The 27,688-nt window shown below is 34.6% G+C and overlaps 2 protein-coding genes, 1 non-coding gene and 1 pseudogene across 9 annotated transcripts in view; 2 read left to right on the top strand and 2 right to left on the bottom strand.

Annotated features, from left to right (window-relative positions):
• The window catches only part of LOC144557203 (disease resistance protein RPP13-like), a 187,614-nt gene that overhangs the window by 47,976 nt on the left and 111,950 nt on the right, over positions 1 to 27,688 (top strand). The window lies entirely within an intron of this gene.
• Positions 10,905 to 17,377, top strand: LOC144557202 (putative disease resistance protein RGA3). 6 transcript variants are annotated; one of them, XM_078305735.1, is made up of 6 exons: positions 10,905 to 12,039; positions 13,509 to 15,635; positions 16,192 to 16,289; positions 16,396 to 16,634; positions 16,887 to 16,981; positions 17,067 to 17,377. In XM_078305735.1, exons 1-2 carry the CDS (start codon positions 10,999 to 11,001, stop codon positions 15,606 to 15,608), a joined length of 3,141 nt encoding a protein of 1,046 aa, XP_078161861.1. In that variant the 5' UTR covers positions 10,905 to 10,998; the 3' UTR covers positions 15,609 to 15,635; positions 16,192 to 16,289; positions 16,396 to 16,634; positions 16,887 to 16,981; positions 17,067 to 17,377. The 6 variants fall into 6 exon arrangements, with proteins under 6 accessions (XP_078161861.1, XP_078161860.1, XP_078161864.1 ...); XM_078305734.1 differs by having other exon boundaries at positions 16,878 to 16,981; XM_078305738.1 differs by having other exon boundaries at positions 16,486 to 16,981.
• On the bottom strand, positions 20,047 to 23,625 carry LOC144557208 (proteasome subunit beta type-6-like; annotated as a pseudogene). The gene is made up of 8 exons (XR_013512553.1): positions 23,437 to 23,625; positions 23,253 to 23,329; positions 22,398 to 22,453; positions 21,747 to 21,827; positions 21,237 to 21,348; positions 21,039 to 21,112; positions 20,834 to 20,908; positions 20,047 to 20,340 (listed from the first exon to the last, which is right to left on the bottom strand). The product of XR_013512553.1 is annotated as a proteasome subunit beta type-6-like (transcript).
• Positions 22,055 to 22,159, bottom strand: LOC144557674 (small nucleolar RNA snoR103). The gene has a single exon (XR_013512753.1). It is a non-coding gene; the product is annotated as a small nucleolar RNA snoR103 (small nucleolar RNA).

Raw genomic sequence — 27,688 nt, 5'->3', positions numbered from 1 at the left:
GTTAATAATAGGCAGGCATCTACTACCACTTTAAATTAAATAAATAAAAAGTTTTATGTTGGTAGTTAGAATCAAAGAAATAAAATTATTTCACTCATGCGCAATATAGGAACTAAATGTCATAACTTAATCAGATTGACATTTAAGTTTCTACAGCATAATCTTTTTTTTGATATACTGAGGTTGTACAGGGGCAGAAAAGGATATACTGAAGTACATATTTCCACAGTACACCTTTTTATTGTACCAGTATAATTCAATTCTGTATGATACCTGTGTGTACATATTTGCTGAAATCTGGGCTGATGTTCCATGGAAAACCCTTGATCCAACCATACCCATAACTGTACCAGGAATTCGCATCCCCTGAGATATCTCTAACTTGAGTTGATACGTGGAAAATATGAACCGTTCAAATCCTTTCTGCATGAATCTCAAAGCACAATAATATTGCCCCCCTCATTCCGAATAGGCACTGTAAAAAAAATTGGCCCAGTTTTAGGTAAACTGAAAATTTGAGATATCTCAAAGGATACAGACTCCTGTGCGAGTGGGGTATGATGCATCAGTACTGTTACTGAGAGTTCGATTGTTTTTTAGTATTTGTTATGTATAGGGACCTCTCATAATTTTACTTTTCTTTTTCTTTCTTTTATTTTTGGCGGCCGTTATGGTACTAAAAGGTTGGCACATTGTTTGGAAGTTAAGATATTTTATATGACCCAATAAGAAACACATCAACTTCTGATTAATATTTATATTTCTCAGGTTGGGTGATTTTTGGATGCTTGATACTGGTACGTGTCTCACTGTCTCTCTTGTGCTCTCTCTTGATACTGGTATTTATAGCTCACGGTTTGTTTGTACCAGTAAGAAACCGAGCATGGTTTGTTTGTACCAGTTATCAAGGTATGGTTACTTATTCTTCTTTATTATTCGTTTTCATACTTAAAACTAACATCACAAGGAGGTGCAGGATAATTCACGGCCCCAACAGATAATTCCAAACAAAAAAGACATAAAAGTAGGATTATTATGATAGAACTGCCTTATCATAATACAACTAGCAGGTCGGTTAGATTAACTAAATCAAAATGTAGCACATTATTCTAAACCCTGGAAAATTTTATTTTTATAGGATGCCGACAAGAAGGGTTTGTCAGCAATAGCAGAGGAGGTGAAGGTGTTGGCTCAGAAAGCTAAGGAGAATAGCCACAAGCCCCAAGATTATGAGGTATGTGATGGAGTTCAGAATATCCAGATATAAATGGATTGGCGCATTGATATTTACCTGTCCTTGTGGAATATCTTTTGTTTTAATTAACTAATTTGATTCTTCACCTCTCTATCTGTGTGTTAATACAGGGTGGGACATTTACGGTATCAAACCTAGGAGGACCATTCGGAGTAAAGTAATTATGTGCTATTGTTAACCCTCCTCAGTGTGCCATCTTGGCTGTTGGATCTGGTACTCACCATTTTTCTTTTTCTTTCAGTTGTGCAAAAGGACTTTTTTTTTAAAATTTCTCTTGTTTCTCTTTATACCCTTACAAAAGGTCTTAATTTGCTTAGAAATTATATACCTTCTGAGCCAGAATTTTCATCTACATCTCTGAAAAACTAATGTATTTTCCTTTCCTTTTGTTTCATCTTATTTTACATTTTTTTGTGAATTTGAAGATGTTGGGGATGAATTTACCTAATTGTTTATATGGACTTATCAAAGAACACCAAATGCCCTTACTAAGTTACACAATCCTTAAATCTGGTATATGTCTGCTAGGTAAAAGTAAAAAAAAATGTGAACTTAGCTAAATATCTTTTGTTCTACACTAAATATTGTTCAGGGCTAAAATCCCGAACTAGGCCCTATTAAGGAAGCACTTGGTTGGTGCCTAAACATTAACGATCAATCCGACGAAGATGGTTATTAATTGATAATTTTTTTGTGTAATGTGTTGCATGACAATTTGGTGAATTGTTTTGTATCTCAATTACTTTGTAAGGTTTATTCTTAAGACCAAAATTTTAAGATTCTACAATTTAAGTTTTCAAATTATTTGTGTATCTCATTTACTTTTTAAGTACAATGTGAAATATATTAAGTAGGATGTGAACAAATAAATATAATGTTGTAATATTTATTGTTGTGATTTAGAAGAATTTATTAAATTTGAAGGAAAATATCAAATATATACTCAAAAGGCACTGTCCAAGAATTCAGTACTTCTTGCATGGGTAAGTTCATGCAACAAATAGTTCTCAAATAATCATCAAAACTTGTTACATGAGTTACCCATGCAACTGTTTAGTCTAAATTCGGAAGACTTGTTGCATGGGTAATAGATGAGTTGTTGCATGGACATTTATTAAAATATACTTTCTATCTTTGCTGGCGGGTCATGGGTCATCAAATATTTGTTGCATGGGTAAATAAGAGACAGTTGCATGGGTAACTATCAAACTTGTTGCATGGGACTACCCATGCAACAAGTTTAACTGTGTCAGATATGCCAATATTTCTTGCATAGACACTACTTACCCATGCAACAAATATTTTTACCCTTGCAAAAAACCCAGATTCTAGTAGTGGATCTCCGATACAGATTGATTTGATGCCTTTAACGCGTCTAGATACGTCTAGGATACGTGTGTCCACTATGCACCGTGCATACAACAAATACAGCACATGGTCCACCATGCACCGTGTTAAAACCCCTAACCTGAGGACAATCAAACCCCTGTGGCAGGGTATCCACACAACATTACCACTGCGCCACTTCACATTTGTTATTAGAAGACGGTATCTATTGTATATAATGTATACTTAGTTATAATTTCATATTTTATTACTTAATTATATAATAAGAATTAATAATATAATTAAAATATTAAAATATATATATATATATATATATGAGGAGGGATCAAATTACACCATTTTATGGTGACACATCTTGACACCATATTTTTATAAGTTATTTTTGCAATTTCAAAATTCAAATAGTCAATCCGAACCGTTCAACATGATGTCCATATTAAAATGTACTTGGAGAATAAATTTTATATTTTTTTGAAATTTATTACTATTTATTTAGAATTTTTTAAAATTGTTGTTTATCAATGTTCCAAAATTGCCTAAAAATAACAATTTTGTACACATCTTAATAAATACTAAAAAAATTCCAAAAAAATGTAAAATTTGGTATTTAAGTACATTTTAATATGGAGATCATGTTGAACGGTTTGGATCGTCTATTTGGATTTTTAAATCACAAAAATGACTTATAAAAATATGATGTCAAGATGTATCCCCATAAAATGGTGTAATTAGATCCCTCCTCTCTCTCTCTATATATATATATATATAGAGGAGGGATCCACTTACAACATTTGAAAGTTACAACATCTTATAACAATTCGATTTTGTGATTTTCAAACTCTAAATTGTTGATCCAAACCGTTCAACAAAATATATATATTAAAATGTGCTTCGATATCAAATTTTACATTTTTTTTTGAATTTTTTTACTATTTATTAAGTATTTTACAAAACTGTTGTTTTTCAGTGGTTCAGAATTGTCTAAAAACAACAGTTTTGTAAAATACTTAATAAATAGTAAAAATAATTAAAAAAGGTAAAATTTGATCTGCAAGCACATTTTAATATATAGATCATGTTAACTGTTTGTGTCACACCCCAAATCCCGGGTCTGACAGCCTGCCGCGTATATTTATTAAGACATATATATACGCAAGGCAGTGGATCTTTTATATGTGGTGTGTGAATTATTACAATACAAGTAATAAATCCTAATTGATACTCAATTCGGTTGCAAGTGTACAACCTTGTCAAGTAGTACTTAGGGATCGTCTCCACAGGGACAAGTTGGAATATCAAAATCTAACCTAACAATTTAATTTAGTAAAAGAAAGTAAAAAGGAATTTGTTTGTTCAAAGGTTGGTTTGATTATGATTAAGTTGAATTAAACTAAAGTCTCTAAAGCAAAATCTGATTTTTATCAAGTATGAGAAATTAGGGTTTCTTAGGGTTCCTATCCACTAATGTCACGACTAATTGGTTTATAAATTTCTGTTCTTATATTTATGAAGGCACAGTTTGGTGTTGTAGGTACAAAGTGATATTTCTATATTAATACCATCTTTAAATTAGAATAAACGTCACCTCTCAGTACTTGGCTACTCTAATCTAAAGTCATTAAGTTCTTACTGTCCCAATTGATCTAGAAAATTATCTTTCACCTCTCGGTACTTGGCACAATTTGTCTAAACTATTGGGTAAAGCCCGTATAAGGCAAGCATCACCTCTCGGTACTTAACCTATCAAATACCCTATTCCTTATGGTCTGGACCTAATATTCAATTTCTCAATTGTAAATACTAAATCCTAGGGTTTCATGCAATTTCGATTAAGTCTTCACAATCAATTAAAATAAAGAATAGATCACAACAAAGAACAAGAACATATAAAATAAAACCAACTAAATCGTAACAAAAGTTTCACAATCGCTTGGCTTAACTCGATTTATTAGGGCTTGTAGCAATTACAGATGTTCTTTCGAGCTGGACCCTTTATCAAACCCTCGTCTGTAGGGTTACTGACACCTACAGACGCTCCACCGAGCTGGACCCTTTATCTGACACCCACCTGTAATCGCTTGGCTTAACCGTTTATTAAGGTCTGGTTCAAATCATATAAAGAAAATCCTCTTTGGATTCATTCCAATGTTCGTAATATTCAATTGACTGTCCAAATGCATTAACACGTAGGAGAATGCCACCGAGCCACAGACGTTACACATGTCACCCACGATCTCAAATCACATATCATAACATAATCACCCTCCCTCATCCCAACCGGTACTGGGAAACATTGAGGGCCGTTCACCTAAGGACATTAGGATCCTGGGAATCAAAGCCAGCATACAGCCCGACTTTGCAAATTCATTGGATCCAAGTGCTTAACTTCGTAAATCCATTCACATACATATCAAATCGTGGTGACTTTCAATCAAATCAGATCATAATAGATCGACACAACCTACAACCATACCAGCATGCAAATCACTCAAGTCACATCAATTCGAGTTTAATTTTATTGGGCTATGCAAATGCTTTACACAATTCAATGATGCAATCAATGATATTCAATATGACAAACGAATACACAGTTTAATTGCTGAAAATAAAGTATCAAACAAGTCCAAGAATTCCGCACCTGTTTACGACTAGCTTATCTCGCGCTTACGATTCGGACGTCTCGGATGATCCCGCAAAATCTTGCTCAACCGAGCCTACACCTATATTAACATATATACTTGATTTAATTTCTTTTGTTCGACGATCGATCTGCTTACTTGAGTGATATTATTTTCTTTATACTTTCCTTATCATAATCTTATTTCAAAAGCCAAATCAAATTTCAGTTTCTTTTACATTATAGCATTGGACCCAAGTATGCATATATATATATATATATAGGAATATGCTAGCATGCTATGCATAGCATAGAGCCCTTCCATGCAACGTCTTGGATTTCGACTTTTCGAAATCCTAACGGTCGATCCGAACCGTTCATCTTGTTCTACATATTAATATGTGTTTGGGGACCAAATTTTACATTTTTTCGAATTTGTTTACTATTTCTTTAGATTTATTGAAAATCGTTGTTTTCAGCAAATCTGGACCATAAAAAAACAGCGATTTTCAATAAATCTAAAGAAATAGTAAACAAATTCCAAAAAATGTAAAATTTGGTCCCCAAATACATATTAATATGGAGAACAAGATGAACGGTTCGGATCGACCGTTAGAATTTTGAAAAGTCGAAATCCAAGGCGTTGCATGGAGGGGCTCTATGCTATGCATAGCATGCTAGCATATTCCTATATATATATATATATATATATATATATATAATCAAACCAATTCAAAGGCCCAATCATTTAAACTATTTCATTTTCAAGCCTAATTTACTAAGACCCAAAACAATCAACCATTTCAATTTAATTCAAGTATAGCCCAACAACAAAGTCAGGTCCATCATTTCATATCAATTCACATCTTTTTCATATTGGTCCTTTATCAATATAATTTCACACAATGGTGTCTACTTTGCAATTCAACCCTTCATCTTAATTAATTTACTTATAGGCCCTTGTCAAGTCAAATACTGGTAAACAACCCGAATCAATGCCAGTGATTACACTGGGCAATAACATCACATAGTATAAGCAACCACAACAGCCTACACATACAAAACAACAACAAGCAAGGCAAAAATAGCCAACCGAACAAGGAAAGCAATTCAGAGGGCAGGGCAACACAGCTAAAATAAATAAAAGAGGGCAACATGTCAGAATAGAAGAGGTCTCAACAAGGCACACGAAATCAAGGCACGACCAACACCATGCACCGGCTTGCCGGGAAAATCAACAACCCGAGCAAGCCACAATTCAGTTCTACGTGAGCCAAGATAAATCGAGAGGTGCTAATGCTAACCGAAAGAGGGGGCAAAAATCACAGAGGCAGCACAGTAAAGAGAACGGCTGAATCCGAGGGTTTTGCCTTGCTTCGCAACCGCAAGAAAACACGTAGAAAACACCCGCAAGCAACAAGGACAAATTCCCAAATTCTAGGGTTTTCGGATTTTCACGAAATCAGCGGCAAAAAGCGAAAAACAGAGATGGATCAATCGAGAGAAGGGGTCCATGGTTTAGAGAGAGAAGAGAGTGAGATTTTTGGTGGTGGTGGCGTTGGTCAGCGAGAGAGGAGGAGGGGGGTGGCGCGAAGGGGAGGCAGAAAAAGAGAGAGAGGGGCGGGTGGTGGGGTTTCACAAACCGAGAAGAAGAGAGGAGAGAGGGGGCGGGTCTGGTGGGCTCGCCAGCGACGGAAGAGGGGAGGGGGCGGAGTCCCCCTGGTTTTGGCGTAGAAGAGAGGAATGGGGCGGGGCTGGGGGTCTCACGGACAGGGAGGGAGAGGAGAGAAAGAGAGAAGGGAAAGGGGGTGGTATTAAATGGGGCTGCTTCAAGATCCGTGCTGGTTCAAGATCAAATGGCTCTAAAAATTCTGATTTTTAATATATGGTCTCAATCGATTATTTTAAGACATTCTATGTTACGAAAATTAGAATCAAGTCTCGTAAAATTTATTACAATTTCGTTCTAATATTCAGGATGTTAAACTTTAGATTTATGATTCAAATAATTCGTTCTCAAGTTATATAATTATATATATTCCATTAACTCTCTAAAATTCCTAAATGAACTAGTTTTATAAATTCTATATTTTATTTGTACGAATATTTTCGTATAATTATACTTTTATTTGGAATTCAATTACTTATTTATTCACACGAATCTAATTAAATAAATTTCTTCTTTTCTAAAAATTCAAGGAATTGTAGCGAATTTTCTAAGTTTCTAATTTACCGAATAATTATAATTTTATTCCTAGTGCTATATTTTATTTTATTTTTAAATCTCTAAATTTTAATATACATAATTTCATACATTATTTATATTTCGAAATTTTAGTTTCGTTTTAGTTGGTCAGAAAATTTCTGAACGATCGTTAAGTTAATTAAATTTTTTTTATTTAAGCCAAATGATCGATTTAGCAATTTAATCATGTTTTAGAATTTTGGAATGTAACAGTTTGGATTGACTATTTGAACTTTGAAAATCACAAAACTAAATTATTGTAAGATGTTGTAAATTTCGGGTACGTTTGGATGACACATGAATAGCGCTAACCCAGGAATAACTGCTATTCCTGGCGAGCTATTCTCAACATAGCACGTTTGGATGAAAAAAAACGCTATTCTCAACAAAGGAATAGCTCGGGTTAGCTGCTATTCTTCTATTCCTATGAAATGTTGGGTTAGCAACTATTCCGAATCCAGGAATAGCTACTATTTCGAGCTATTCCTTGATTCATCCAAATGCACCCAAGTGTTGTAAGTGGATCCCTCCTCACATACACACACACACACACACACACACACACATATATATAAAGTCTGGCTAATTTGCTACCGGAAGCACTTTGACCGAGGTGCTTACGGGGCTATATTTTATTATGTGATGTTCAAACAACAAATCCAAACCGTTAGATATTCAATCTATATGAAAATCTACTTGGAGACCAAATTTTATATTTTTTTTGAATTTTTTTTACTATTTATTAAGCTGGTTTGAAAACCGATGTTTTCAATGCTACAGAAATTTACTGAAAACAGTGGTTTTCAAACCAGGTTAATAAATAGGAAAAAAATTCCAAAAAATGTATAATTTGGTCTCCAAGTAGATTTTAATATAGATTGAACATCTAACGGTTTAGATTTGTTGTTTGAAGTGCAGCCGACAGCAAATTAGACAGTCCCATATATATATATATATATAGGAACCTGCTAGAATGCTACGCGTAGCATAGAGGGCCTCCGTGCAACGGCTCAATATTTGACTTTTTAAAATCCTAACGGTCGATCCGAACCATTCATCTTGTTCTCCATATTAATATGTGTTTGGAGACCAAATTTTACATTTTTTGGAATTTTTTTACTATTTTTTAGATTTATTGAAAATCGCTGTTTTTTTATGGTCCAGATTTGCTGAAAATAGCGATTTTCAATAAATCTAAAAAAATAGTAAAAAAATTCCAAAAAATATAAAATTTGGTCTTCAAACACATATTAATATGGAGAACAAGATGAACGGTTCGGATCGACCGTTAGGATTTTGAAAAGTCAAATATTAAGTCGTTGCACGGAGGCCTTCTATGCTACGCATAACATATTAATTATGGCAGAGATTAGATACATGTGAAATAGTTCAATGTACTGCACAGCTTGGGTACAAATAATTATAATAGAAATAATAATTGGAGTAAAAAAGGTCACTTTGAAAATTTTACATTTGTCCGAATTTTTTTACTATTTATTAAGCCACTTTGAAAATTGTTGATTCAACAGTGGCTTAACAAAATAGTAAAATCAGTAGCCACCGTTGAATCAGCAATTTTCAAAGTAGCTTAATAAATAGTAAAAAAAATTCGGACAAATATAAAATTTTTAAAGTGACCTTTTTTACTCCAATTATTATTTCTATTATAATTATTTGTACCCAAGTTGTTCAGTACATTGAACTATTTCATATGTATCTAATCTCTGCCATAATTAATTTCGTGAAAGAAATGCATCGATCAGGTCTTATGTTTGTCGGTTTCTATTTGTCACTCATCCATAATTGCGGGACGGGTCCACCACAAGCTGATGTTGGATGTTGGGGGCACAGGTTCCATCACGTTGAGCTAGAAAAATAGTACTTTGATAACAACAAAAACTTAGCGAGATCAGATCTCCTGCCCCATGGGGTGCAAGAAATTTCTGCTTCCAGAATCACTGCGGGGTGGGCCCGCTTACTGTTTAAGGATTAAAGTTAATTGGTTACTGTTTACTAGAGGTCCACTCTGCAGTGACTCTGGGGGCAGGAATTTTCTGCCCCCAGAGGGGCAGATGATTCGGTCTCAAACTTAGCATGACTTAGAACAAGTGTCTCTCCAATACTGTAAAAGGTTTTCTTTACTTTACGGTTTGAGATTAAATCTCAGAGAAAGGTGTAGGTTCGATGTCCATCGGACCTAGTTTGGTTTCGATGGACAGATATACCGTCTAATTTGTTTCAGGATTTGTGCGCACGAATATTGAAGCAGATGCGAAAGTTTTGATGCGAATCCTAAAACCAATCCGACGGTCAGTGAACCCGTTGGAACCAAAGTAGGTCCGATGCCCATCGGACCTACTTTGTTTCCTAAATCTTAAGCTGCTTTGATATTCAAACTAGCACAGAAGCAGTATTACTAGACTTTGTGATTGATGCCAAGTTAAGAAAATGGTTGAGATCCAAGAATTATTCCCTATTACACAGTACGGGGAGAATTTGACACCGAATTACACCCCCATTTGGTGACACCGAATTACACATTTTTTTGTGATACCGAATTATACTCTCCATTTTCAAAGTTTTCAAATTCCAAATAGTCAATCCAAACCGTTCAACATAATGGATATATTAAAATGTGCTTGCAAATTAAATTTTACATTTTTTGAAATTTTTTTAGTATTTATTAAGTATTTAACAAAATTGCTATATTCAGACCGTTGAATTTTTGTACCCATCTTAATAAATAGTAAAAAAATTCAGAAAAATATAAAATTTGATCTGCAAGCACATTTTAACATATCCATCAAGTTGAACGGTTTGAATCGACTGTTTGAATGTTGTAAACATAGGATGTAATTGAATTCCTCATCTTCTAATTATTGACTACGCCTAAGGACTTCTTTTTAAAAAAAAAAAAAACCTAATTATTGACCCTAGGTCCCTAGCTAAGAGCTTCCTGTATAAAAGTATAGAGAAGGGACAATTTTTTATCTATAAAATTAATATAATAAAATGTATAAAAATACAAAGAGTGGTTGGAAATTTAAATCGTGTCTCGTCTCTTTATTTTTATTTTTAATATTTAAATGATTAATTCGGATAGATCACTATATTAAAATGTGTTTGAAAATAAGTATAAAATTATTGTTTTTATATGGTATAGAATCTTCTTAAAAATTATTGTCAAGGGCAGATTTGGAAGAAAAAAATTTCAAGGGCATATTTGATATTTTCTTTATTTTGTAGAGTATTAATAAAAAAATTGGTTATAATTCACAATAGTTTTTCTATATTCCGAAATTTCATAAATTTGTACCATTTGTTGATATTTTATTTTTATTTTTTCTATTAATAAAAAAATCGTCACTTTACAAAGGACCAATTCACAAGTGCCAAAGGATGGTACAACTAATACTCATAATTTAATATTCCTTGTCCAGCTCATCTCCACCACCAAGTCTTTAGTTTCAAAACCCCATTCTCCAACTATCCCCATTAAGTCCAATCTCACTTCTTCTGACCACTCAAGCAAACATGGCGATGATACTCGATGCCTTCCTACCAAAGTTTAGCGAATTTCTCGTGCAAATGGTGAACGATGATGTGGGTATGCTGCTGGGCATCCCTGGTCAGATTGAGAAGCTCGCCGAGACCGTTCGTGACATTCAATGCGTCCTTGTCGATGCAGAGAGGAAGCAGAGCACGGACAGGACCATTGAGCGCTGGCTCATGCAGCTCAAGGATGTCATGTATGATGCCGATGATGTAATTGATCTCTGTCAGATCAAGGCAAAGGAGTGCCTTGTCGGCTCCAGCTCGTATTGTGGCTGGCCTTTGCTGTCTTGTTTCAGCAATCCATTATTTGCTCATGATATTGGATCCAAAATCAAGGATATCAATTTGAGGCTGGAGGAGATTGCCAATAGAAGGGCTGATCTGGGATTGATTGAAGTACCAATCATGCATCGAGTTCGCCGAGTGGACTCAATCATCAACCGCAAGACTGATTCCTTGATTGTGGTAGATGATATTGTGGTAGATGATATTGTGGGAGAAAAAATTGAAGAAGATACAAACCTACTAGTTAACTGGCTGACCGAAGAAGAGAAGAGTGTGAGAAAAATCATTCATGTTGTAGCAATTGTAGGGATGGGTGGAATTGGGAAGACCACTCTAGCGAAAAAGATCTTCAATGATTTGAGAATTCGGGAGGAATTCCAGTTAAAAATTTGGGCTTCTGTCTCAAAGCATGTGGAAGGAATAGAATTGTTGAAATATGTGATTCGGGTGGTAGGAGGTGATTACGGTGCCATACAGGAAAGATCAGAGCTGATGCCTTTACTCCATAGCCTCGTTGAGGGGAAGAAATTCCTTCTTATTCTTGATGATGTTTGGGAAGAGAGTCGAGCAGTGTGGGACAATCTGTTGCGTGCTCCCATGAGTGGCGGAGCTCAAGGAAGTAGGTTACTTGTCACCACTAGAGATGTAAGAGTTGCGGATGGAATGCAGGCAACAAAATTGCATCGAGTGGAAAAGTTATCTCGTGAAGATGGCTGGTCCCTATTAATAAAAAAGGTATTGCTGAAAACTAAGATGGTACTTTATAATTTTCTCCTAATTTAAATTAATATTACATGTGTTAACTTAGCTCAGATTTTCTCTATTAATTTTTGTTCTCGACTTCAAAGATATTCATTAGTAGCATAAGATCTTAATTTGAATTAATATTAGATGTGTCAACTTTCTCATATTTTTTTTGTTGGCTTCTTGGTATTAATTTGAAGCCGCAGGCACATATAGCTTATTTAAAGTATAGTTTTACATATACTTAATGAAAAATAAATGCAGTCAAATATAGCTTTCTTTTTTCCTCTGAAAAAAATGGCTTTCTTTAAAAATTTCAATACACAACATTCGATCATTGTAACTAAACTAGGTTGTTCATTTACTGTAAAATTCACCATTTAATTAGCCAGTGGTGGAGAGAAGGTTGCCAAAGGGGCCATGAATAAACAAATAGAATGTTTGCAGAGATGCCACTGGTTTTTAAACACAAAACAGGTTTGTATTGTTCATCAAACAGAGTACATGATATAAAAAAAAAAAGGGAAATACAACATCGTACGTTTATAACAAAAATAAACAGACTTTAGACCATAATTTCCGACATCTCTCTTTGTCGTCTAGAAGTATATATAACAAACCTAAGGTGAGAGGTTAATCAACTAAGGAGCGCCTTCGTTCATAAGAGATCTCTTTAAGTTGGTTCAGATCTGAGTGAAACTAAAACTGTCTTAAAAGGTTTTACTATGTTTCTCTAATAAAGTTAATAATGATATCAACTTGAACAATTGGTTCCGCTCTCTAATGTTTTCCTTTGTTCACAGTCAGCTTATCCTCTATTTTTAAATTGAATGTTCACCAGTTCAATGTGTTGTACGCAGCTAAATTGAATGTTCACCAGTTCAATGTGTTGTACGCAGTGTTTCAGACCATTTTAATGTGTTCAATGTAGTGTTTCAATCATGGTTCCGAAATCTTTGTGCTATTAGCCGACAATTTGATTCATGAATGTATTGTTTCAATCATGTTTTAATTAAAATCATACCACAATTTTTGATCTAGTGGCAAAGACACATAGTCTCTATATGAGAGGTCATGGATTCCAAACACAGATGGGGGGAAATCCTTTGTTATTACAAAGGTATTAAATAGTTGGGTGACTTGACCTCCAACCTTTACTCAAAAAAAGAAAAATTCATACCACAATTTGATTCATGAATCAAATTAGCCAACTAATCGATTCCGGTTCCGATTTTTGAAACCATTGTTTTAATGTGTGGTTCAAACTAGAGCTGTTTTACACAGGCCAAATGATAAGCGTATGTTTACAACTGTATCACAACTAGCGGCCTAATTTTGAACTTAATTCTTTAATCTTTATAGCTGTAAATTTTTTAATACACTTGGGAGTTCATTTTGAAGACTTCAGCTTTAGAAACATTCAAAATTACTAACTTCATCTTCATATAATTATATGACAGGCCCTTCCAAATGGGATTGAGAGTGAGATTCAAGATCTCAGGGAAATCGGATTGCAAATTGTTAGAAAATGTGATGGTCTGCCCCTTGCCATCAAAAGCATAGGCGGAGTACTTTGCACACAGAGTAACTCGAGAGAAAATTGGCAAGCAATTCTTAACAGTAGCGTGTGGTCTATGGACGGGCAATTAGGAGATGTCCACCGTGCAATCCATCTGAGCTACGAGGACCTTCCAACACCTTTGAAGCAGTGCTTCATCTTTTTCTCCATCTATCCTAAAGATTTTCAGTTTGAAAAATATGAATTAATCTATGGTTGGCTAGCAGAAGGATTTTTGCAAGGTAATGAAGATTTTTGGGAGTTGGGAAATGAATACTATACGGAATTAGTGCAGCGCAATATTTTGGAAGATACCAATGCATACTATTATCAAGGACAATGCAAAATGCATGACCTTTTGTGGTCTTTCGCCTGTCAATTAGGAAAGGACGAGAACTGTCTATTACAGGGGGGACAAGTTTTATCTAGGTCTGACGGTTTAGTGAAAGTACGAAGGCTATCAATAGAAGGAAATGAGGGAAACATTAAAGTAATTAAAAAGGAAAAAGGATTGAGAACATTGATTTATTTTGAACCCAAAATTGCACTCGATGATCTATGTAAAGCCTTTACAAACCTCCGCACCATAGATCTCGGTCGGTCCAAATCCAATTTATCAAGCCTACCTGATTCCTTGTGTGACCTCGTGCATCTGAGATACCTAGATGTCTCTAATTCGAAGTTAGCAAGTATTCCAAATTCCATAGGAAATCTAAGAAATTTAGTATATTTTTGTTGTTCATACTGCAAAGAGTTGTCACATGTCCCCCCCAGCATTGGTAATCTACGGGAACTGAGGTTTCTTGATTTTCGACATACAAAGGTGGAGGCAATCCCAGTGGCATTAAATAATCTAGAAAAGCTCTCCCATCTATTGGGATTCGTACCAACCAAGAATAGTTTGAAGGAATTCAGTAGCATAGATGAGTTAGAATCTTTGTCAAAACTCATTTGTCTTATGATAAAGAGTTTGGAGAGAGTAACTGATAGGAACATAGCAGAAAGAGCTAACCTTAGGAGCAAGAATCTGTTGCGAGCATTAGACCTTAGGTACACCTCATTAAGCTCGGAAGAACAACTTTCCCAAACTAACGAGAAGAAGATATCAACAGAGGATGTTTTAAATGCACTTTGTCCTCCACGTTTTGTACAAAGAGTTGTAATTAAGGGTTACTTTGGTAATTTGCTTCCTGATTGGTTGAATTTGGGAGCAGCCCTTCCCAACTTGCGAGATGTTTTAATTTGTGATTGTGCTTGCTTTGAGGTGCTTGCCATGTTAGGCCAACTCCCCAATTTGTTTAGAGTTCAAATAGAGGGTGCATATTCAGTTATGAGTGTGGGGGAAGAGTTCATGCAGGGAGATAAAAGCAGGTACTCCAACCGTTCTTTTGCTATACCGGCATTTCCCAAACTAAATGATCTAGTCTTTAATAGGATGCCCAATTGGAAAGAGTGGCAGTGGAATAAGGGACAACCAGCCATGCCCAAGCTGAAGAAATTGTTTATTAGAGTGTGTCCCCAGTTGGGATCTCTTCCAGAGGGTCTTTTGTTCCATGCTACTTCTTTGGAGTACCTAGAAATTGTAGGTGCTGATAAGCTGATTAACATAGAGAATCTCCCATCAATCAAACATATTCGGGTTGCTAACAATCCAAACTTGACGAGGATTTCAAAATTGCCTAGCATCTCGCGTATTGTAATCGACAACTGCCCAAATCTAAAAGCTGTAATGAACCATAAAGCTTTACAGACAATGGTGTTAGTTGATTATAATACACCATTTCTACCAGATTACTTGACGACCACATTGACACATAAGCTAATAATCTGGTGTCATGATGAGTTGCTGCTGAAGATTGCATGCCAAAGAGAAAGTTGTTCTGAATGGCACAAATTCAAGCACATTTCCAAGGTGAAAATTGGCACAGAGGATGCAGCGCTCCATGCTACCTACCAGAAGACACCATTCAGTTTCACCATGGCAAGTTCAGATGAAGCTTGATCTTGGTATAGTTATTTTTTCATTCAGGTATGTTATTCCTCTGCTTGGTCTAACTAGCTTTATCATATCAGACATTCTATTGAGATTTCTGACTAATTTTGTCATATTTGTTAAACGTTCATGATACTTCTATGGTATATGGGCAGCCACATATATGAGCTACTTTTATTGTTTTTATTTTGTTCTTTATTGGTTTGTAATTCCAACAGATCTTTTGATACCCCATAGAGTATAGTTTTAACAATTTTAATTAGTCTGGTCTGTTACTTAGAATGTACCATTATTACAAAGCAATCACCACAAATTCTATTACATAGATATGCAGCTCAAATTTTACAGATTTCAGGTGACATATACATGTTTCCTACCATAACACGTCAACCCCATTGATAGTAGTTTCAAATTTCAAAACCCCTAACAAGTCAATTTGGACTTTGATTGGTAGATGTATATTCATGCCAGATACTGGATGCTGAACATATAAATTTAAGCTATAAGAGAGAAATTGGGTTATCTAAAGCTAGGTAGTGTAAATATAAAGTTGAACTGAAATGCTGAACAATCTTCTGTTTGTGTTTTGTAGATTTTGCAACCTACCAAAAGGAGCCAAAAGCTTGCGAACTGCACAAGAAAAGTGGTGGGGGTACCATGAAACACAAATTAAGCAAATTCGATAGAAGGGTAATATTTTGCAAACTGTACAGCAAAATTAAATTAAATGTAAGCATTCATGTTTATCTTTCGAACAGTATAGATTATATAGTTAATTTAACTCTCCGTTTCACAGATGCTACGCTAATGTTAGCGGAAAAGGGTATAATGGTCTCTGCGCAAAAATATTCTGATTGGTCTTTTTCTTCTTCGTCTTTCTTTCCAGTCTCAACTCTCACCTGAGACCTCGACGGCGAGTCGGCGACCCTCACAACGACGACGCTGTCAGATAAAATCCCCGAGCACGCACGGCGACGCACGATGGAGAGAAACTCGTTCGCCAAATCCAAATCACAGCTATTTGTGAAAACTTGTGTTAGTATCTGAGTTGCAGCTATTTGTGAAAATTTAATATTTTGGCAGTTTATTGAAAACAGGAGGGTGATGTAAAATTGACTCAATTGGATATTGTTGATGTTAAACTAAGCCTTCCAGAATTTTACTCAATTGGATCTTGTACTAGCCTATACTGGTAGTCTGGTACACATCTAACAGTCATAGTAAGAGTATGTTGGCCTCTACCTCATTTCTTGGTTTGTTTAATTATTTGGAATGTAGGGACCTCAGTTATTGTTGCAAATTGGGAGCTCAGTTTTGCTCTGTCTATTTTGGTTTTACTCACTTCTGCATGACAGATTTGAACATTGGTTGCTTGTCCAAAGGTACAGTTTATTCGTTAGTAATTTATGCAAATATTCTATTATATTTCAATATATCTGATCCTTTCATTCTTATTTTTGTTTGTAGAGAATGACGGATGGAACTTCTTTGAAGGATCAAGAACAAATTTGAGGGCACAAGAACATGAGGATGACAGTGAAAATGACAACTCATATGACAGTGAAGATTTAAGTTTGGATTGAACAAGCAGTCGATGCATTTAATTTGAGTGTTTCTTAAGTGTTTTTTGTTGCTTAAGCTGTTGTATAGAATACAATAGATGAATTTTGTGCAGTTACTATTATTTTCTATTGTTACTGTAACTGACAATGTTTATTGAGTCTGTTGCTTAAGCTTTAAGCTTGTGCAAAGACTATAATTCAGTTCAATTGCAAGTGCATGTCATGTAACATGCACCTGCTGCTCTTTTTAGTTCGCTTGCAACCAAGCCAGGCCATGAACTGATATTGCACTTGTACCAGACTAGTACAGGCTAAATTTGCTGGTTTACTGGCAGGTTTTCTGGTACGGTTCAGGTCTAGTTTGACATTTTAGAATGAGACTTAACAAGTAGACAAATTTATATGCTACAAAAGAACAAAACCAGTATCATCCTTTTTATTTTAAAAGAACAAATATTATTAAATTTGGCAACCCAAGTCATGACAACATACATTTCCCTTTTACATCTTCCCTAAACGATAGTCAGCCGTTTTGAGCTAAACAAATAGGAAATTGGGTCCAATGATGGTTTCAGTTAGGTTTACCAATGATTCAAGAGAGCTAAATAGGTAATATACATGATATTCTAATGAGATTTTAATTTGATGATTTTGCTTACAAAGATATCCTTTGTAATTTGAAGTGAAGAGAATGATTAGAAGAATGGTACGAGTAGCAGTTGTGCAAATAATGAATCCCCCCCCCCCCCCCCCCCCCCCCCCACACACACACACACACACACACACACACACACACGCACACCCTCACCACCACCACCAAATAAGCAAACATTTATATGATTACTGCTAACATGCAGCCATGCGGGATTGGTTGAAGGTCTTGAATACTTTGAAATGATGAACTCGGTGTATGGAATGAAATTAACCAAGCTTAGCTCACTACTGGTGTTTGGTCGGTCAATCTTTTTGTTCGTTCCAGGAGACCAGACAATGCATTAAAAACCGTACAAAATCTACAATGGGATAATCAGTCATCTCTACAGGATGCGCTAATTTGGACGAACAACCTAAGCAATGACATTAGCATCTTTGTAGACAGCTTCAGATTTGGAATAGAACTGAGTACTATATATTATTTTCCTTAATTTTATCTACTGTTATGTTGTCAGAGAGAGATTTAGTCATGTATTTTACACTTTGAACAGAGAAATTAAACTTGTGTTCTTAGAATAGATATTATTTTATTTTTATCTACTATACTGTTGTCAGAGATTCAGCTGAAAGTGTACTTTCAGGGACGGAACTTGGAAACTTGTGTTTTTCCTCTTTCTTTTTGATTGTTTAAACTGATAGAATAGAGATGTTTCCCTCCGGCGCGAAAGAAAAACACATTGTAGGTAAGAGGCAGAAAGAAAAAAACACATGTAAACAAATGCAACAGCTAGGCTTATTAGAGCGACAGAAAGAGGAATCAAATCAAATAAATGAAGAGCAACATTGACCATAATACCCCTGCAATATAATGTATTGAATACATTCTGCCTCTTTCCTATTATTATATGGACAAAACATCAACAATCATACCCTTTTCACAAAAAATTGCAATTGCAAAAACAAGAAAAGTTTACTGTGAGCCTAATCTCCTATAATTTCCAGTTTTTGGGCCTGGAACTGGATGCCATCCATCTCTCTTCATCTCAAGTATTGTATAAACTATATAAAAGGAAATATTTATTTAATAAAACATTTCAATTAAAGTTCCTAGGAAATTTGAATTAGACCATCACAAATAATTGGTAATGTTTTTCATTCAAGGCCTTGTAAAACCACAATTTTCATAGCCAGATTGTTAATAACATAACAAGTTGGAGTATAACATCAAAATAAACAAGCATACACCACAAGTACAAACAGAACTAGTACTGAGCATTTCAAACTAATATTTCCATCTAATTCATGCTATAACTCATAAAACAAGGCAAAATAATTCTTTTCAGCTACTTTCAAACAAAAACTTGCTCCCAAAAAAAGCGCTGTTTGATCTCCACTTTCTCAAGTCAAGATGCAACCAAATCAAATGGCACATGGCATAAACTTCAACAGTCTTCAGCTGTTTTGATTAACCAGAAAACAAAAGAAAAAAAAGTAAAATAACTGAAATTAGATAAAGATATACTATTTCAGACAAAACAATCAAATATACAATTAAAATAGGAAAACCTTCCCTATTCTTATTTACTATTAAATATACAATCCAAACAACATTTTTTTAATCCAAATAGCACTATTTTCATATTAATCTGAAAAGTACTATTTTTTTCCTATTCTTATTTACTATTATTAAATTTCACTATTCTAGCTCCCATCTCAAATTTGCATTGTGATATATTACAAACTTAATGTTATATTACTTCATTTAAATTGTCCGACAATCTTAACGAGAAAACAAAGTTTAACATTAAATATATTTTTGCGGTTATGGGAGAATAAAATTTATTACCTTTCATTCTGGACCAAAAATAGTATGATAAATCATAAAATAGCTATGACAGGTTTCATTTTGAAGCCCTGATATCAATAAAGCAAATGAGGACTTAGATCCTTATTTTTTCCTCAAAAAAAAATGGCTATGTAGCATAATTTGACTTGTAAAAACTTGATTGGATACATGGAGTAAGATATGTTTCAGGGTTTTTTTTTCGCAAATTTTAATAGAAAAATAACGTCCATATTTTAAATTACAGATTCTATAGTACAGAAATATATGCTCACAAAAGTTCATTTATTAATTTGTTTAGAATTGTTGAGTATAAGATTAGAATTTCAATGCCCCGGTACCATCAGCACAAATCCCTAACAAACTAGATTACCAGAACTGTTAATACAAGAGGCTTAAAAATATAATGAGAATAAATCCTACATCACTGTCATAAAATCTTGGTTTAGAAAGTTCAATCCATGTACTACACATGAGAAAATCCAAGAATTTAACTGAGAAGAAAAAAAAGGTGCACATTAATTATCCTTACACATGAGAGAAACTTCGATCAAGTACTCATGGGATCAGGTACTGAAGAAGAGAGGATGTCAAGCAAGGACTTAGTGGGCTCCAGTTCATTATGCCATAGAGGCAATGTATCCCCTCCGTAGAATTTTCTTGTCACACCTTCAGCATTAATCTGCAACAAACAAAATTTTACATTGCAGCTATTGATTCTTTTTCATGTCTAAAACCCTAATTGCATGGGGCGACAAACCATTGGAATAAAGGAAAAGTGACAAAAGGTGGAATTTGGAATAAGCTTTATTTCCTCACTATTCCAGTCGTGTTCAGTTAATTGTGGAATAGTGGAATAGTGAAGGAGTATTGGTAAATGGGCCAAATCCATATCTTGGAAAAAAGCTAATTCCTCTTATACCACCTTTCCAATGGAATATGGAATTGAGTCATACAGGAATAGAAGGACCAAAATGTAAAAAAGGGGGTTGACTTCCAAAAGTTCAAACCCAATTCCACTTTTCTCAATTCCTCAATTCAACTGACTTCTTTTCTTGTTCAACGGAAATAGCACCTTTTTTCCACTTTATTCCTCTATTCCACTCTTGCAGAACAAGGCCCCCCATGATTACTGACATGAGGGTGCATAAAAGAGAAAAAAAAAGGGGGCTTACAGTAACAGTACGAGCAACACCTCCACTTGCACCATCACGAGCCATGACCAAAGATGCCGCCTTTATCACCAGATGCTTTTGTTTTAAAAGCAAGTGAGAGAAAACAACAAGCCAAATCAACATTAATTTCTTCATAAAATTGGAATAAAAAGGCTAAAAAAACAAAAACTGAAGCAAAATGTAATGAGTGTACTTCATTTCATACCTCTGCTTCTTCATGAGTCATCCCTTCCTTCCACGCTTGATTGAAAAAGCCACACAAATAGCTTGAACCTGAACCTGTCATTGTATCACATATTCACATCTAAGATGTATGGCACATGCACATGAATTAAACACACTGAGAAAATATAAAAGAATTGACAGAAAGTCAAATATGACTCCATAAATGATGCCACTATACCTCCAATGGAAAAGGGTTGCCTTAAAATGGTACCACCAAGTGGTACCGAATAAATGTGGCCTCCTTCATACTTGTCCCATCCTCCTACAATCACACCAGCTTGAAGCATGTTCTGGCAAGTCAAACATATTTCCGTTAAATAACTTATTTTTTCAGTATCTTACAAAAAAAAAAATGATTAGAAGCAAAACATTTTTCCAAGTATTCCACTTCAAGCAAAGTAACCCAATTTTACCAATATTTTGCCTCAAACAATCTCGACTCTGAAACTACAAGTCCACATAATCCAATTAAACTGCAACCAATCACCACTTTGGGAACAGAACAGTAGATAAGAACAATAATAACAGTTATGGAAAAACGAACATAACAGAAGTTACTTAACTGTGATCATCTCATACAAACTAAAATTTAAGTGGAAATAAAAATAGGTAATAGAACATGCCAATATAGTCCCAGGAAAAAAAAATATATTTGTGTAAGTCAATCAAAGTGGAAATGTAAAACTACCTTGTTCTGGTATGAAAGCAATCTAACAAGGTTGGCTGCTACTTTCATCGTTGCTGGTTGGCAGGTTGCCCAAGCTGGATCCTATAGCAAATGACGGCACACAGAGCTAGTTAGACCGAGAAATAGATTTACAAATAATTAAAAAAAACAAACATTGCACTCTCCTAGAAAGTTTTTTCCTCAAGGGACGTGAAGTAGGAGCTTCTAGAAACAGTTAAATTTTGATATTCTTAACATTAAAAGGCCAGATTCTAAAATTAAAATTTTATATAAAAAAAAGAAAACCCAAATTATGGAAAACAATGAACAGATGTGCTATGGTCCTTTATGGGCTCACATAACTTATAACAAGCCCATCTAAATACCATATGATTTATATCTGTCCATATTTACAGCAAGCTAGCAAACTTACATGGCCAGCTAAGAATTAGGACATTTTGGTAATTATCAAATCAAAATGTTGGTCAATGAAATTATATTAACCTAAAACAGCCAAATCAAACCAATACCATCTTTTGGTGTTTGAATATGGTTTCACAGGAACTGATAAAAAAACATATTTGATGGGTTATATAATCAGAAGATACTAAAAGGTCAAAAGAATTTCCCATGCCATTAAGGATAATGAAGATATATATATATAGAACTTACGTGTGTTGATGAAGAAAGTAGCGAACATAATCAGAAATAACTTGGGTATCAGCTGCCTGAAAGATAAATAATTACAAAAGAATTAAAAGAAGTAAAAATAAAATAAAACTAAGTAGGTGGTGATCCATAGACCAGAATAATTAGAAAAAGGTATAGTTATAAAAGTTCCTCAGCTCTTAGACTAACTCCTAATTAGTTCAATTCAGTCAACCTTCAATTGTATTTATGAAATGGACTCTTAGTTTAGCATAACTTTGCTTAATTACCACCCAGTTCAGCAATTATTTAAAAAAATGTACCACCAAAAAGCCAAATAAATCAAATGAATTCATTAATGATATATACCATCAAACTCAGTACTTTGTACTATCAACACTATTATATAGTGTATAACTGAAAATTCTAAAATTTGAATTTTGTCTACAATAAAAAATCATAAGATATGGAAAACAAAGAAGAGATGTGCAATGGTCCTTTGTGGGCTCACATATTTACAGCAAGCACGCAACCTTAAATGGCCAGCCAAGAATTAGGACATTTTAGTAATTATCCACAAATAAGTCATGGGTTAAAAGGACTTGTTTGTGAAGATTTTAGGGTCTTGGGACTTGTTTGTAAATTTGTAAGGGCTTTTAAACAAGTTTTGGGCTTCGGACATGATTTTGGTGACATTTCAGGGACTTATTGGCAATTTTCCCGGCACTGAGGGCTTGTTTGTAATTTTCAGAAGGGCAAAATTTCCTTCATGCACATAAAAATTTAAGCAACATTTACACTTTAGTCCCTGTAAGCTACAAAATGGTCTCTCTAAAGCATAGAAAACATGATACAGATTTGTAAAAGAAAGCCTTTTACCGATCCAGATCTGCACACGTAGACATTATCAGTAAGCTGTGTGATCTTGTCAGAAGCCCGATTAGCCACATACATACCTAGATAATCATCAAATCAAGTGAAATATCAGAACAAACAGGTGGAATTACAGGTTATAACCTAGAAGGAACAAGAAATTTCAGAAATGGGAAGATGAGATGCGTACCAGTGCTGGTTCTGGAATCGGCGCCGAGAATCACACCGCCGTTGTAAGTGACGCCGATGATGGTGGTCCCCATAGAGTGGGGAGCGAGAGCAGAAAGATCGAGATCCATCGTGTACGAAGAAGAAATAGATTAAACCCTAATCTAACCTGACCTGAGAGAGAGAGCAAGCGCACGAGAGAGAGAGAGAGAGAGAGAGAGAGAGAGCGCGCTCGCGCTTCCCCTTGTTGAAGAAAGCTTCGTCTTTTCTACAAGGCTTTGATTGGGCCGATTCTGTCGAATCGAAAAGCCCAATCAATGTTGATGGGCTAAATTCGAAAGGACTTGCATCTATTCTGAAAACTTGTGTTTTTCCTCTTTCTATATAGCGAGAGAAAGACAAATCAAATAAACGAAGAGCAACATTGACCATAATGTATTGAATTTGAATACGTGTGTTTTTCTTTCTGCCTCTTTCCTATAATTATATGGACAAAACATCACTAACAAGGATGTAAACAATCATACCCTTTTCAATTGCAAAAATAAAAAATCATACCATCAAACATCACTAACAAGGATGTAAACAATCATACCCTTTTCATTTTTTTACAAAAATTGCAATTGCAAAAATAAAAAAAGTTAACTCACAGCAAAACCTAGTTTACTGTGAGCCTAATCTCCTATAATGTTCAGTTTTTGGGCCTGGAACTAGATGCCATCCATCTCTCTTCATCTCAACTTTTGTATAAAATATACAAAAGGAAATATTTATTTAATAAAACATTTCAATTGCTAGGGAAGTTGAATTAGAGCATCACAAATAATTGGTAATGTTTTTCATTCAAGGCCTTGTAAAACCACAATTTTCATAGCCCAATAGTTAATAGCATAACAAGTTGGGGTATAACATCAAAATAAACAAGCATCACAATTTTCATAGCCCGATAGTACAAAGAGAACTAGTACTGAGCATTACAAACTAATATTTCAAGCTAATTCATGCTATAACTCATAAAACATGGCAAAATAATTCTTTTCAGCTACTTTAATACAAAAAGTTTGCTCCCAAAAGCACCGCCGTTCGAGATGCAACCAAATCAAATGTCACATGGCAGAAACTTCAACAGTCTTCAGCTGTTTTGATTTACCAGAAAAGAAAAGAAAAAGTAAAATAATTGAAATTAGATAAAGATATACTATTTTTGACAAAAGAATCAAACATACATTATAAAATAGGAAAACCTTCCCTATACATTGCTATCTGGGGAAATTTCCATATTTTAGTTAATAAAAAATGAGTTCAAAATGAAGAGACAGCAAATTATTGCTTGCCTAGAATACAAGGAAAGGTGACCTCTCACCAGCCAGATTACATGCTGATATTTACCAGAATAACCAGGTATTGTACTGGTCACATCACATCTCACTATTGGGTTTATGTAATCTTATTTAAGGTTCAGATCTTATTTCTCAAAAGTTGGTGATTACCTAAACCTGAACCTTAGATCTTTTCACTAAAATGGGGGGCAATCTGGTAACTTTAAAAACTCCAAATTATTCTGAATTTTAATTTTTAGTTACAACAAACCTAATTTATTGTCTTCTTAGCCTGCAACAAACCCACTGGCAAGGCAGCCGGGTCCAGCTCAAAACATCCATCTGGGACTGCATGGAGCTTTCCCAGTTTTGTGCAAGAAAAAATGATGTGGCAATTATAATACAAATTAAGAGTAACTTCATGAAAGTTATGTTAGCAATTAAAATATTATTAATCTTGAAAATTAATTCTTTTTGACACGCCAATAAAAAATTATTAAATGTTGATGTCACAAATAAGTTTACTTTTTACAATTGCACGAATGGAGTTGCTCTAATATGTCCATTTAACTTTATGTCTTTTATATTTTTCAATAAAGTTATGTAATTATCTATTTACCGATCCAAATTTAAATACTTTATTATATCTATATTTTCAATTTAATGAATTTAAATTAAATTGAGCATTATTTAAGATAAATTACTTTGTGGTCTTATCTTCAAATTGAATAAAAAAGAAAAGTAAACAAACCTTGTCATCACCAGTTGTATTCGTACTGGTACCTGGGTAAATATACATTTGGACATTAAAAGAGAAATAAAATAACTGTATCTTCGTTACTATACGACCAAAAAGAATCATGTTGAAGAGTTATTCTAACACTTACAACATTTACCAATATTTAAGTAACTACCAGTATTAAATTTGCAAAAGTTCACCCAATCGGTAACCGATCGACCCAACAAATTTTACCAACTGGTATGGTATAGTATACTAAATTACTAATTGTTCGATACTCAGCACTTTAACTTCAAATGAAAATAACAAGATGTTGGAGATGCATAGCATAACTGCACATTAGAAAATTTGCAAATTAAGCCCCGCTTTTCTCTGCACCTTCTTTTCTTCCTTTTACTTCTGAGATTACCAGAAAAGGTTGTCATTGGGCATGACCTCCAAAATTAAGGCCTTTAAATCTTTGATGCTATAGCACGCCAGAATGACAGAATGCGAACCCAAAACCAATCCATCTGTTCACTCACATATCACAAGTTAATCAAATTGTATATTACATAATGTAGCATTTAAAGTTATTTAAAACGATATTTTATGAAGAAAAAAATATATATATTTGTCCTTGCGATGTTTTATGAAGAAAAATCATGCACCTAAACACTAGAGTAGAAGATCGAGATTTGAAGTTGTGAAGCTTTTGATGTTTTCGTCAATTTCTTCAGTTTAATGAATCGCTAATTTAAGTAATTTGGGAGAAATGGGAATCACTAATTTAATGAATTAAGGAGCTAGCATCTCTACTTATCCGTGTTGTAAAAAATATCAGTTTAAGTCAATTAATCGGTCAATTAGTCGTTGACGGTATCAAATCGTCACAAATTTTTTCGCATAATTGATCAATTATTTATGATCAAGACTGATTTTTTTTTATTATTCTCAATTAATCGTTTGGTGGTACTCTGTCCGTCCGATAACTGCATATCGTTATTTACAACACTGCTACTTATACGGATATTTATGCGGATATCCGAAAATAAAAAAAATACATATATGGATAATTTGTATCTATATTCATATCTGTTTTTGAAATTGAAACTGTTATCTAGTATCCGAATTCGGATGAACTATATCCATATCTGTATCTAAATATTAAATTTCGGATACGCATCCGGATCCAGATGATATTATCCGATCCGTTTACATCCTGCTGCGGGACACGTGGAAGGGGAGGGGAACAGATGAATGAAATATAACAATAATTTTATTTAAAACGACGCGGATGTGAAGCGGGGATTAAACTGGATTGGAATGAAGAGGTGAAGTCCTTTCTTTAGCGGATGGCATCCATTACGAGACGAGCTGGACAACGAGCTGATGCGAATCGAGTTGGGCTTTTTTTTTTTTAATCAAAATCGAACTGGATCGAGTTGGGCTGTTAAACTTTTAAAATGAGACGAATAGAATTGAGTCAAAGCCCAGCTCATTAGCAGGCCTATTTACATGATTCGTTCGGAAATACTAGATGGTAGCTGGGATTACCCCAGAGAAGTTCTCAATTGTATCAGAGGAAGCGTTTAAGAGGTATCCAAATCCCAATTTGAAGACAAATGGTAATGATATTGGGGTGGTGATAATATGGTTCAGAAATGATCTACGTCTACTTGATAATGACCCACTGATCAGAGGTTGGGCTGCATCGGAAATTCGTGCTGTCGGTGTATTTTGTGGACCCGTGCTTCTTCGATACCACGCATTATTTTGAGTTCCCAACGACTGTAGGTAGCCTGAACTGTTGTTTGTTGCTAAATTGTTTTGTAATTACGGTTTATGGATTTTATTATAATAATTTAGTTGATTTGAGTTGCTATAATATGTGGTCAAGGTAATGCTCAATTTTGGGTAAATATTTTAACAGAGTAGTTTTGGCTTCATGCATCGCACATGAATTTGTATCCGCTGTAGTTAATACAGAGGGAATGTTCCCTACAATATATGAGATGATCCAGACTGTTCTTTTAACCTTGTGTGAATCTTAAAGGGAATCATTACAGTCTAAATAGGCACCGGATTAAATTTGATTCGGCTGAGAGTAAATTTAGGCCGTAGAGTTGTAGGTCCCACTGTGGAATACTATGGTCCAGCACACGGACTATAGAATCAAATCAAAACAGAGATGCATCCCCCTCCAAAAAAAAAAAAAAAACAGAGGTGCGTATGGT

This window comes from Carex rostrata, chromosome 7 (genome assembly GCF_964058835.1).
Source record: "Carex rostrata chromosome 7, lpCarRost1.2, whole genome shotgun sequence".
Lineage (NCBI taxonomy): Eukaryota > Viridiplantae > Streptophyta > Magnoliopsida > Poales > Cyperaceae > Carex > Carex rostrata.
This window is presented reverse-complemented; position numbering and strand designations above follow the sequence as displayed.